This window comes from Doryrhamphus excisus, linkage group LG11 (assembly GCF_037039965.1).
Source record: "Doryrhamphus excisus strain RoL-2023G ecotype Guam linkage group LG11, RoL_Dexc_Guam_v1.1, whole genome shotgun sequence".
Lineage (NCBI taxonomy): Eukaryota > Metazoa > Chordata > Actinopteri > Syngnathiformes > Syngnathidae > Doryrhamphus > Doryrhamphus excisus.
The window spans coordinates 19,999,166-20,011,680 of NC_136367.1; the positions used below are offsets into that span (position 1 = coordinate 19,999,166).

Here is a 12,515-nt window from a genome sequence, read left to right on the forward strand (position 1 = left end):
TATTTTATATTATTTGGATATGCCACACCTGCCTCGTCTGACTGCACGTCACTGATTGGGGGGGGCTATGTCACGCAAATGATGTAAAATGTAAAATGTGGGAGGACATGAAAAACAAGGACAGACACCTAACATTTATTCCCCCCCAGACATATTTTATTAATGTTTAATCTACACATGAATTGGTCAGCTGTGCTATTATCCACATCTTTGTCAGTTATTCATTCATTCATTTTCTACCGCTTGTCCTCAGGAGGGTCACGGGGTGCTGGAGCTTATCCCAGCTGGCGGGGTACACCCAGGACTGGTGGCCAGCCAATCACAGGGCACATATAGACAAACAACCATTCACACTCACATTCATACCTATGGACAATTTGGAGTCGCCAATTAACCTAGCATGTTTTTGGAATGTGGGAGGAAACCGGAGTACCCGGAGAAAACCCACGCATGCATGAAGAGAACATGCAAACTCCACACAGAGATGGCCGAGGGTGGAATTGAACTCAGGTATCCTAGCTGTGAGGTCTGCACGCTAACCACTCGACCGTCGTGCAGCCTTTGTCAGTTATATTGAAAGTAATAATAATGTATTAATAGAAGTAAGTATTATTACATTTGATAATATACATAATTACATTTGACAATGACTAATATTATTTTGAATATTAATATTAGTCACTAATTTACACCTTATGATTGTATTGAGAGCGCTAACAAATGATATTAAAACTAGTGCCTTAAATTAGCTCTGAATGAAATGGAGAGAGGCTGACTGAGAAACATTGGTGTTGTCCACATCCTCCTGCTAAGATCTACTGCTCCCTGCTGGTCAGAGGGGATAAAAAGCACACAGATTCACTTACCAAGTGACAGTAGATGGTGGGGAGCTGAAGACATCGCAGTGCATCATCACTCTCCTCCCCTCAACAGCAGAGTAATCCTCCCCTTCTTTTGTAAGAATCATTGGAGGGAGATCTGCAAAGGAGAAGATTTGAATAAGAAACCGTCTGAGCTGGCAGCGGGAACAACGCTCTACTCTGCAAACAAAAGAAGGTGTGGCCTTTAGCTGCAGCACAATGCAGCATCTGGTGTGCAGACTGGAGACTAGAGTAGATTCAAATTGGGGAAATTACAATTGTCTTTTCCGTGTCTTAATTAGGTATACTTGTGGAAAGCAAATCAAAGGAGGATACAGTGAAAGAATGTTTTAGCCAAGTCTCCCACTGAGGTGGTTTGTCTAATTATTTAACATCCATAATTGTATTCACTCCCATGCCAATCAGAAGAAAGTGTACGCATTGTGCACATATTTTTTTCTAATCTGCACTTGTTAAGCAACATGTTTATTTTATGGTCGTGCACTAATATGGAATGGAGAGGAAATTAGCATTCAATCGGCAAAGGAACAGAAGTTGTTCCTTTGGGAGGAGTGTGGCTCCTTTCAGCTTCATGGGCGTGTGTCAGCATCAGCACCGATTCTCTACCCTGGTAGATCATGTCATCAGACATCTACGTCTCACTGCCGTGTCTGGCACTAAATATCATATTTTATTATGAGAAATCTTGCAGACTACATTTCTGTGACCAATTAAAAAACACATTAATTAAGACAAATGTTTTAGAAGAAGCTGAAAAGCAGAAACGTCTACATGGATGAGCATCTGACAAAAAGCACATCGGCAAAATCCACATCAAGCTACATAAATGGAGAACCAGCAGAAGCAAGAGTGCTTGTTGTCAAAGTTATCATCAGATCATATTACCATGACAACAAGGAAAATGGAGGATACAACCCACAAAGAAAGAACCATGCAGTTCGAGGGATCATATTCAATAACATTTGACATTTGATATCATCATTGCAACGACCTGCTCAACAAAGTGCTGGAATTAGGAACCCGTGTATTTACATTCAATGACACAACATGAAAAAAGACATGGAAGTTTTGTTTTTAAAAGAAATATATAAGAATTTTAATAACTCCTTCTTGTTTGGAAGACTACTGTAAATAGAGAATTGTGAAGTGAATAGACGAAGTGAATATATGAATTAGTGTTAATGTAATAAGGAGAGGGGGTATGGGATTAAATAAGCTCTGCATCACTGCATTGTGAATGGTAAAATGAAGCATTCAATGTCAACAGTATGCATGTTCCATGTTCCATGAAACCAATCATATCAGACTTACTCATAATCATGATGTTTGCATTGGCCAGGAGGGTGCCATGTCTGTTGGATGCTTGGCACTGATAGACTGCGCTGTCAGACGCTTTGGCATTGTGCAAGATGATGGTGTCATCAAAAACCTTCCTGTTAGTTGCAGGGACTTCTGTAAATAAAGTCAAGATCAACTCAACACAAACTCAGTGCTAGGGAAACAAATTTCACTTTCACTTTTAAACGGATAATGTGGTTGGTTGACGGTGAAGTACGCGACTTGGAGTTGAGTCACAATTTTGATGACATTTGACTCGACTTGACAATATCATCAAAGACTTGGAACTAGACTTGGACATCGACATCAATGAGTTGAGCACAATGTGGCGCCATTCAAATGATTTCATGATTGTTATTATGTCATTTCCAGCAACAATTAATGTATCTATTACCAGCCAGTCGGATTTAAGAACAAACAATGAGGATGTAGATCACATTCCTGTGCACTGACTAAATCCTGAACGCTATGTCAGCACTTTTTTGTGTCTATGTTTTGTCACATTATGTAAGGACTCAAAAATGTCAAGCTTGTGACTTCAGACTTGATTAGACATGTCATGTCTTGACTTGATTGGATGTCTTTACATGAGACTTGGCTCGAGACTTGAGATTAAAGACTTAAGACTTGCAAAACACCACCTCTGAAATTCTGAAAGTCTTCCTGTTTGTGTGTTCGGGCAACAAAACACATGTTCCTTTCTCCTAATTGGAACCGACAGGTCTCTTTTCCATGTCATCTCGCTTAAAACCAACAATTCCCACCACGAGTACCAGGACAATGCAATATTCCGCCTGCTCTGTCTAAGACACCGTTTTGTATCCCAGAAGAGAGATTCCAATTTCAGGATTTCAGACTTTGTGACAGCTCAGGACGAAGCTATTATTTCAAAGTCTATTCCCATCATCCTCTGAGTATTTCTTCCTTTGCTTCATCATCCATTAAGTTGCCGCAAAGTGCGAGCAAAGCAACAAGAAAAAGTTGCTGATCATTTGTAAATTCGGATAGATTAAGTCAAACATAAGACATGCGGGACTAACCACGCAGAGGCAGACCGTTCACTCTCCAAGTTATAGTCGGCTGGGGAGACCCAGTAGCTGAGCACTTGATAAGCACATCTGAGCCAATCATACTGAGCTGATTCTCAGGCTCAGACACCCACTCCGGAGGCTCTGGAAGACACAATCACAACATTAAACACTTACAAAGAGAGAGGAGTGAGGAATTTAAGTGATCGTACGGAAGCCACATTGGAGTAAAAGCTTTATTTGGAAAATTTGACATAATGCAGTGGTTCCTTTTTTATCTATTTAACAGCAATCTCTGCATGCATAAATGATATGAACATTATAATAATGTATGGAGAATAATGAATTATAATTAAGTTAGAACATTGAAAATGGATGTTCCAAATAGAATCCATACTTAAAACAATTCTACGATAACACAATCTTCTGACTCATATTTGTTGACAATGTACGTGCATATGAATATGAATAAAGTCAATCGGGAACTATAATGTCTTGACAATAATTCATTATTGAAAAAGCTAGACATGCATTGTGGAGTAGTTGTGCTACCTAGTGGGGAAGTTGGTGAATTGCAGTTGGATATACCATGTTTGGTCCATGTTGATGAAGCAAGTACACTTTATTTTTTATTTGATTTTATTATTTTCATTATATATGTTCTTATTTTCAATGTTTGTATTACAAATATAGAATTAAGTACAATTGTAAACACACACAATGTGAACAGTTAAGCTGTCACCTGTGTTCTGCACATAAACATCTCTGGCATTGAACTTACTGTATAAATATGATATTGTGGTGGAATACAATAATAATAATAATGACATAAATCCATGCATAGCACATGGTTTATGTACCATGTATAACAAGAGTGTGGATATTAAACGCACAAAATGATTGTGTTGATGCATCACTCGTCAATTTTGTACCACTTTAACAGTCTTAAACAGGTTTTCTATGATGTAATTACAAAAATATTCAATTCATAAATGATGAACCCTACTCTGTGGAAATTCACTCATTACGGTCAGGTCTGGAAGCAATTAACTGTGATGAAGGAATGACTCTATGGGTGAAAACCTGGTGAAGACTCATAACCAGCATTGATTACATCAGATATGACCATGTTTTACTGCGCATTTTAATTACCTTCAACGGTTACCGTGAAGTAATGGACCACTTCTCCGAGGCTGTTCTTAGCCTTGCACATGTACTTGCCACTATCTTCTTGGTCAACACTTGTTACAATTAGGAGTTTTCCGTGATTTTCCAGTTTGGCTTTACTGGGAAGCGTGTGACCCATTTTGACCCACTCGACCTGTGGAGTTGGACTTGAAAACAAATGACAAAAATAGGCAGTTTTATGTATTGAGATGGCTTTCGGTCCATGGATGCAAATGATAAAGTAAATAATATCCAATTATTTATATTAAAATGATTTTATATATTAAAATATTTGTTACAATAAATAAATGAAATAGAAACAAATACTACCACTCTTGGACGATACAGAGATATACTGCCATCTAGTGGAGTTTTTCAGGAATTGCCTAAATTAGAGTCACATAGTGGGTGTCTATTGCCAAACTGCTTGGATCAACTAAAATTGCATTTTGGCAAGTACAATTTCCTTTTGCAGTGAAACGCCATGTAGACGGACACACTCTTAAAGGTATTTGAGCAATTTTTATCAGAACAAACCTCCACAGCATGGACTCCAATTGCCATAGAACTGACATACCGCTATCTTCTGAAGTGCTATTATGCTAGCTTAGCATTTATTATTATCGGTATAAACTTACATAATGATGTCAACTCACTATGGAACAGCACTTTTGACAATTAGTGCTATCTTACGAGGTGCTATCATTCTAACAGTAAACATGTTAGAATTGATACAAGCCGCTGTAACATCAAAATGTGTGACTGTAACTCACAATCCCTCAGGAATGCACTCAAGTTTCAAGTCTTCTCCTTTGACCAGCTGTTTCTGTGATCTACCACCAGAGGGCGTCATAAGCAAGGGTTTTCTCTGTAGGATGGCATTGGCTGGTGAAATGAAGCAGATTGTGACTTTATTACATAGAAAGTATATGGCTTCCTGTTCCCTTTCACATGGAGACCCTTTGCACATCTATTCATGCATGCAACACAAAGTGCAAAATCCTCTGAAAACTCACCAATTTCAGGACTCATGCCATGACTTTTTTCTGAAATGCAGGAGGATGGGATGAAAAAAAAACAATAACAACATTGTACAAGGACAACCATCACTGAGTTCACAAATGATCAAGGCGATGTGCATGAATGATGCTATGATAACTGTACGACTGTATAGGTGTGGCTACATCCAAATCCATCATGCAGAAGCATACTTGGCTTGACGATGACAGACATGGCCGTCTTCTGAACGATGGTTCGTATTCTTGGGAAGGCGGCAAAGCAGCAGTAGTCTCTCCTGCTGTCCTTCTCCACGGCGTGAGAAAAGTAGAGGTCTCCATTCAAGCCTGTAGACACCCGCTCATCCTGTTCTATATGTTGGAGGTCTGAAAAATATCAAGCAATAGTATTGATTATTTGTTAATTTTAATCATACGTGTGAAACATTCCGAAAGTGAAAATGTCTTCCAAATTGAAATAGGATTCCATACATGACTGTCTAACATATTTCATTAAGATATCATTATTAACTAAAGACCATTAGATGCAACAATGTAACCAATGTAAAAATAATATCACCAAATATGGAGGGAATTTGTGTTAAATGTTAGTGTGTGTAAATTATTTTAATGACTTAACCTTTTGTTAAATGTAACACATTATTCCTGTTAGTTGGTGAGGAGGATGCAATTGATGAATTGCAATGAATTGACTTCCACTTCCTGGTATTCCACCTCCAGGGTGGAGCCAATTCGGCTCCAATTCTTCAAATGAATTGAACTGAAATTCTAAATTTGGAATTTTGCACAAGTCGACACACTGACAGTACAAGAGGCATCACTTACTGATAGTCATCCAATAGATCTGAAGAGGGGGTATTCCTTTGGGTGGGTCACAATTTAAGGTGAAAGGCTGACCTTCCTCCACCACAACGGGATCAAGAGTTTCTTTGGGAAACTTTGGGACATCTACAAAGACAAAAGAAAAACGACAGTGAGGGAAATTGCTCTCTGGTTCTACCATATCTTACTTATTGTATGGAAAATGGAAATATGGTACCCATTATGTCATTGGATGGTCATATCACCTCGTACTTTGGTACGAGGTACATTATTTAAAAAAACAAAACAAAACTGTATTATGGAAAGCAGGAAGTGAACAAATGTAACAGTTACTGATTGTCAAAGTACCAGATGGAGGGGTAGGATTTAATAAGCTTTGCTTCTTCCTACTCCTTTTGGACATGTGGAACTGGGAACTGATTATGGGATGCACTCAATTGTAATCTGATGCATGTTCAAATGAAATAAAACCATTACCATTACCACATGAACGAAGGAACAAACTTGGAGTTTTTCTATGATATCATATATCCATAACCTGCTATAGAAAATGTGTAGCGATACTGTGAGTGGTTTTCTACTCAGAGGTCAACCTTGGAGTGGATTGTGTACTTAGAATGTGTGGGAGCTAAAATACAAATGCGGCAAATAGAGTGGAAGGCTAAATGCTCCATCCAGCATATTTACACAGTACTCGTCACCCCCAACCGACTCACAGCGGGGAGGGCCAGCTGTTATTGTTACACAGGACTGGACTTGAATCACTTAACTTTGAAGGAGGTGTCAGAGAGCAGCAACACAGGCAGGTGTGCATATTACTCACATGGGACGATGAATTCAATCTCCTTGGATATGGCCGTCCCCAGTTTGTTTACGGCGTAACAGCGATATGTTCCTTGGTACTCTGTAAGGTTCCCATTATTGGGTATCACAAAGGTCCCAGATGCGTCTTCTTTTATCAGGCGGGGGTCTAAAAAAGGGTCGAATTCCTGGCCATTTTTCATCCATCTGAACCTACACAATGAAAGTCAGTAGTGAGAGTGCAGTGTGTGTTTCCCAAATCCCGAGAAATTGTTGGCAAGGCGTTATTGTTGAAGTTTGGCTGCTAACAAGCTTTTCTTCCTTTTCTACCCGTCAAGCTGAAGTTATGCAAAACTCGCTACTCACTCTGGCTCGGGATTCCCTTTGGCCTCACACGTCATGGGGAAACTCTCATCAAACGGGAAGGCGATGAGGGAGCTTGGTGATTGGGACGTGATGGTGGGCAGCTGCTCAACTGGGCCATGAATCAAAAAGCATCAACATGTGAGTGACTGAAAAGACTCTATGCGGACATTCAGAAGCTCGGCACTATCATTAACAGAGCAAGTCGCTTTGTGATGAATGTTGAGTAGTCCCAGTTGTAGGGTGTGAGAAAGATCATTTCTTCGCCATTCATATTTCTTTATTCATTGTGGGTTGACCCATTCAATAATAATCCTCACTGTGGACTTGTACAAGTCAGTCTGACAGCCAAGTATTTGATGAAAATGCAACACAAACTACAGTGGATCCTCTAATATTATTTACAATTCGGCATTCACGTCCTGGAATATTCACAGTTTTTTGTTCAATAATGATGAAAACATTAATTTGTTGGAAAACGCATTCCAGACCTGCCAATATCGCATGCATTTTTCATACACAACATTTATCTAGAACAGAGGTGGGCAAACATTTTGACTCGCGGCCAGCATTGACTTAACAAAATTGAGGGGGGGGGGCAGACTTTGTATTTAACACGTAACAGTCCACCTGGTATTATTGTATCTGTAAAAGTGTCATGCAATCTGCTATTATTATTTATTATTTTATATTTATATTTAAATATTTTATATTTAAATATTTTATATTTAAATATTTTATATTTAAATATTTTATATTATTATTATTAAAAATAATAATAATAATTTTTATATTATTATTAAAAAATGAGCAAAAAAATCACAATTGCCCTACAGTGTGAACATAGCCTTAGAGGATGATCCTGAAATCACCATACTAGATAATGACATGATACAATAAATCTAAATATCTATATCTATATCTACTCTAGTATTAGTTAATATGATACAATAAACTGAGCACTGTAATAGATATTGATATATAAACACTGCACATCACAGTGTCAGCAGTATGTTTTTAAAAGGGACCAAAATGTCCAACAAAGAATGGAATGAGCATACTGTATGAGTAATACAGTAATAAAGCAATACAGTAGATGATTTTAAAGCCATTGCAATGAACACATGGAAGGCGAATGTCAATAACACAAAGCAACAGTTTGTAGGAATAAACTTACTGTTTACATGACCTAAAACTAGAAAATCCGTGGCAGCAGTGGAAAGACAATCAGAAGATAAACAAAACAAAAACAGTCAGTCGTCTGAGATTTATTCATTTTTGTCGCACGCTGCTCCCCCTTAAGACTGAACTCCAAAATGTTTATGAAGTTCTGTTTGAACTGTTTTTTTTATCGAACCCTAAGAGACGATCTTGAATAATTTAAAGGAAGAGGTTTGATATGTGTTTCCAAGGAAACTCCGATGCACGCCTCCACCAACAATACAAGAAACCTGATTCAAGCGAGATAATAGCTGAAAATGTATTCCATTCACACCGTGCTTGATGATGCAAGTGGACTCACTCGCCTGATTTATTCTACTCTAAATTATTCAACTGATTTGGTTTTCCCAATGAAAGCTTTTTTCCCCCTTTTTGTTTGTTTGTATATGTGGGGAAGCAGAAAGAAGTTTAGGAAATACAGTATGTCTTGTACAGTAGAGGGTGTGGTTAGCAATTCTACATCACATATGCAGAGTTAGGATGCAAGTTTGAATCTTGGCTGTGGTCTTCCTGTGTAGTTTGGCTTGTTAGATGCCCTGATTGCTTTCCAGTAGTGGGTTATCTACTATTTGAAATGCAACAACCCCATTACCATTAACATTAACATTACCATTACCCACAGTGAAACACAGCTTATTATTATGCAGTGATATCTAAATCAACTGTCTGGATGTTGTTTCAGTCACCATTGCTCACAACGACCACTACTACACATGGCACCTCTTGTATTTGTAGCACATTTTACATATTTGGAAAATGAATAAAACAGCAAAAATGGGGGCAAAAGTGCAAAGTCCATAGTAATAATATGCATTTTCACCTACAGTATATCACACATCATTATAACTTCTTAGCATATCTACATGTGTTGTTTTACCAAATATGAATGTGGACGTTGCAACTTTTCATTTTTCAGCGAGTGGCCCTCCACCAAAAAGTTTGGACACCCCTGACCTAACATGGATGATTTTTGACTGTAGGAGGCGAAAAATAATGATAATGATAATAATAATAATAATAATAATAATAATAATAATAATAATAATAATAATAATAATAATAATAATAATAATAATAATAATAATAATAATAATAATAATAATAATAATAATAATAATAATAATAATAATAATAATAAACTTCACAGACAGAATTCCGAGCCAAAATGTAGCATTTCCATTCTTATTTAATATTTTAACATTTCAGGTTAATCGTGAAAATGCTCACTGATTTCAGTCAAGTGTAAAAAAAAAAACATTTTGATGAAAATAGCACTAACCTTCCAGTGGAATATCAATAGGTGTTGTCATATGCAAGGCACAGAAAAAGGTGACTGGAGCGAGAATGCAGATGATCCCCCTGCTCTTCCTTAATGTCATGATTTTCATCGATATTTGACGTCAAGAAATGAGTGCTCTCCAATGTCTCCTCAGTTCATATCTCCGGTGCACTGAAGACGTGATACCTGCGAATGCAAAAGAGATGGAGAAGTCTCCATGAATCCACCCACGCGCTGGCAGAGGCGAAGGCAAACCCCAGACACAACAAACCCCATGAGACTGCCAGCCCGGCTGCTCTCTGGTGTCAGCCAGGCATAAGCAGGAACACAGAATGTTTTCATTTGCATCAAACATGGGATTGTTTATAATTAAAATTTTGCTGCGACAAAGAAATATTCACATAAAAGACTCCCACCCACACACATCCTGTCAAAAGTAGTTCAATATTATTTGCATTCAGTACGTTTTCCAGGACAATGGAAATAAATTAATGAAAGCGCCAAAATTATATTCAATAGTACATTTATTTTCATTTATTTATTTTCTGGCACGCAGTAACACATGCATTGTTGCAGCACATATTCCTGCCTGAGGGATATGATGCATAGCTAAATGGCTGACAGTTAACAGTCAAATAGAGTCCTGCCGGCACTGACATACCGACTGACTCTAGAACACAAACCAGAGGATCATTTTCTCGCTATCAGCAGAGTGTGAACCATAATAAGCACACGAGCGGTCAAGGGTGGAAACAGTAAAGTATGGTAGTTTTAGTACCCTGTGAGCCCTCACGGGTGTACGCTCGCTTGTTTGCCTCATGTGGGCTGCGACCCAGGTCACTGCATCATTCTTGAGTAATTGGTTTCACACTGAAAATATGGCAACACTTACAAAATCATAGCCTGAGTATGGCTGCCTGGGATCGATTTTGGCAATATTAATGTTTTAACTTGCTTATAACATAGAAACAACAATACCTCACACAAGAATTTGCACAAGAATGCTTTAAAGATATCCACCCAAACTCACCAGAACGTGATCAGACTTTTATAACAAAGTACCACAACTTAGAGAAGAAAAGGTTGCATGCACATCATACACAAAATGCCTCACCAGCCATGCCACTAAAGAATATGCATTTTGGGTAATAGCTGGATACACCGGGGTCAAAATACTCCTCAAGATTTAATGAATGACTGACAAAAGAGCTAATTTAATTAATTCTATACAAACTTGTTTTCAAATGAAAATGCACCCTGAACCTTACACCCATGCGTCAAGTTAATGGTATTAACCAGGGGCCTCGTGGCTCAATACCAGCATTTGGAAGCAGCTTGTGACCTCGGCGCCACCTACATATATCAACAATGGGGTTCACGACTCTTGGTTAGCATTACATACTGCGCACTCAATCACAATTCCTATGCCATCGACTTTATCCACAATTGAAGATTGACTTCTCCTGATAAAAGTGACCCTGGAATAAATTTCTAAAGCTTTCTTCTTTCTCAGATGTTTGATTTATGTTGTTAAACACTGATTCAAATTCAAAGGTCGAGGCTCGCTTGAATTGACTTGTGCTTTGTTTATGGGTTTGACCTGGTCTTGAGAGGAGGGCTGGGAGGGGTAACAATCCCCAAAAGGCTGTTTGCTGAATGTCTGGATTTGCTATCCGAAGGCCTTTCCCACCTAACACCACACGGATTACATTTTGTTCAAACTGTGCTTGATCATTTGCCTTCTGATTTAATTTGCTCTCCCCCGTGAAACATTTATTTCGAACTAACACAGCCATCTGGCAGTGGGAGGTCTTGACTGCTGCGAGTGATGATGTCTACATTGAAAAAATGTCCATGTTGTCTCTTGGACCTATATGATGCACACAAGGGGCCCCCTAAAGCTCGCTTGATTTAAAGACCCCAGGCTCGTCTTAATCCCCGCCCCTTTCAACAGTGATCAGACCAGCCGGAGATAGATGAATCTGGCAGGAGGTTAAAAGCTGCTCACTGTGGGAAGGCCAACATGAACCCTAACCTTGCTGAGCCAAGACTTAGAGGGGACAGACGTTCTGCAGTGCAGGGGGCAAGGAGAGGCAAACAAAGTGGTCGGAGGCGACGGAAATCAGTTTCACTACCGTATTGACTACCATAAGGTGCAATATATTATAAGGTGCATGCTAAAACATACAAAAAATTTAAAAAGGGCAACAAAAGCAAAACATTTAGCTAAGTTAAAAAAGGAATCCTCTCAAAGTCCTCATCTTCTGTATCTGAATTGAACAGCTAGGAACTTTTGCCATCAAACATGCTGGGTTCCCTCTCACCATGGTCGGAGTCAGCCTCGTTGTCAGGTAGCTGTTCAGCAATGATGCCGGCTTTTGGACAACACTTAAAGCAGACTCCAAATTGTATGAATATGAGTTTGAACGGTTGTTTGTCTATATGTGCCCTGCGATTGGCTGGCGACCAGTCCAGGGCGTACCCCGCCTCCTACCCAAAGACAGCTGGGATAGGCTCCAGCATACTCGCCACTCTAGTGAGGATAAGCGGCATAGAAAATGGATGGATGTCCAATATTGACTTTTTTGCCAATATCCGA

At 38.8% G+C, this 12,515-nt stretch overlaps 1 protein-coding gene across 12 annotated transcripts in view; it reads right to left on the minus strand.

Moving 5' to 3' along the window:
- chl1b (cell adhesion molecule L1-like b) overlaps positions 1 to 12,515 on the minus strand; it is a 58,494-nt gene that overhangs the window by 22,644 nt on the left and 23,335 nt on the right. For 7 of the 12 annotated variants that reach the window (XM_058087749.2, XM_058087777.2, XM_058087759.2 and 4 more), the window contains exons 2-13: positions 9,917 to 10,102; positions 8,594 to 8,611; positions 7,420 to 7,528; positions 7,076 to 7,266; positions 6,256 to 6,378; positions 5,626 to 5,796; positions 5,431 to 5,460; positions 5,188 to 5,299; positions 4,400 to 4,581; positions 3,260 to 3,391; positions 2,193 to 2,333; positions 867 to 978 (exon numbers count right to left, since the gene is read on the minus strand). In XM_058087749.2, coding sequence (XP_057943732.2) covers positions 867 to 978; positions 2,193 to 2,333; positions 3,260 to 3,391; positions 4,400 to 4,581; positions 5,188 to 5,299; positions 5,431 to 5,460; positions 5,626 to 5,796; positions 6,256 to 6,378; positions 7,076 to 7,266; positions 7,420 to 7,528; positions 8,594 to 8,611; positions 9,917 to 10,025 — 1,430 coding nt within the window. In that variant the 5' untranslated portion in view covers positions 10,026 to 10,102. Of the gene's footprint in view, positions 1 to 866; positions 979 to 2,192; positions 2,334 to 3,259; positions 3,392 to 4,399; positions 4,582 to 5,187; positions 5,300 to 5,430; positions 5,461 to 5,625; positions 5,797 to 6,255; positions 6,379 to 7,075; positions 7,267 to 7,419; positions 7,529 to 8,593; positions 8,612 to 9,916; positions 10,103 to 12,515 lie in introns of those variants that run through there. The other 5 variants (XM_058087769.2, XM_058087848.2, XM_058087786.2 and 2 more) reach the window with 4 other exon arrangements.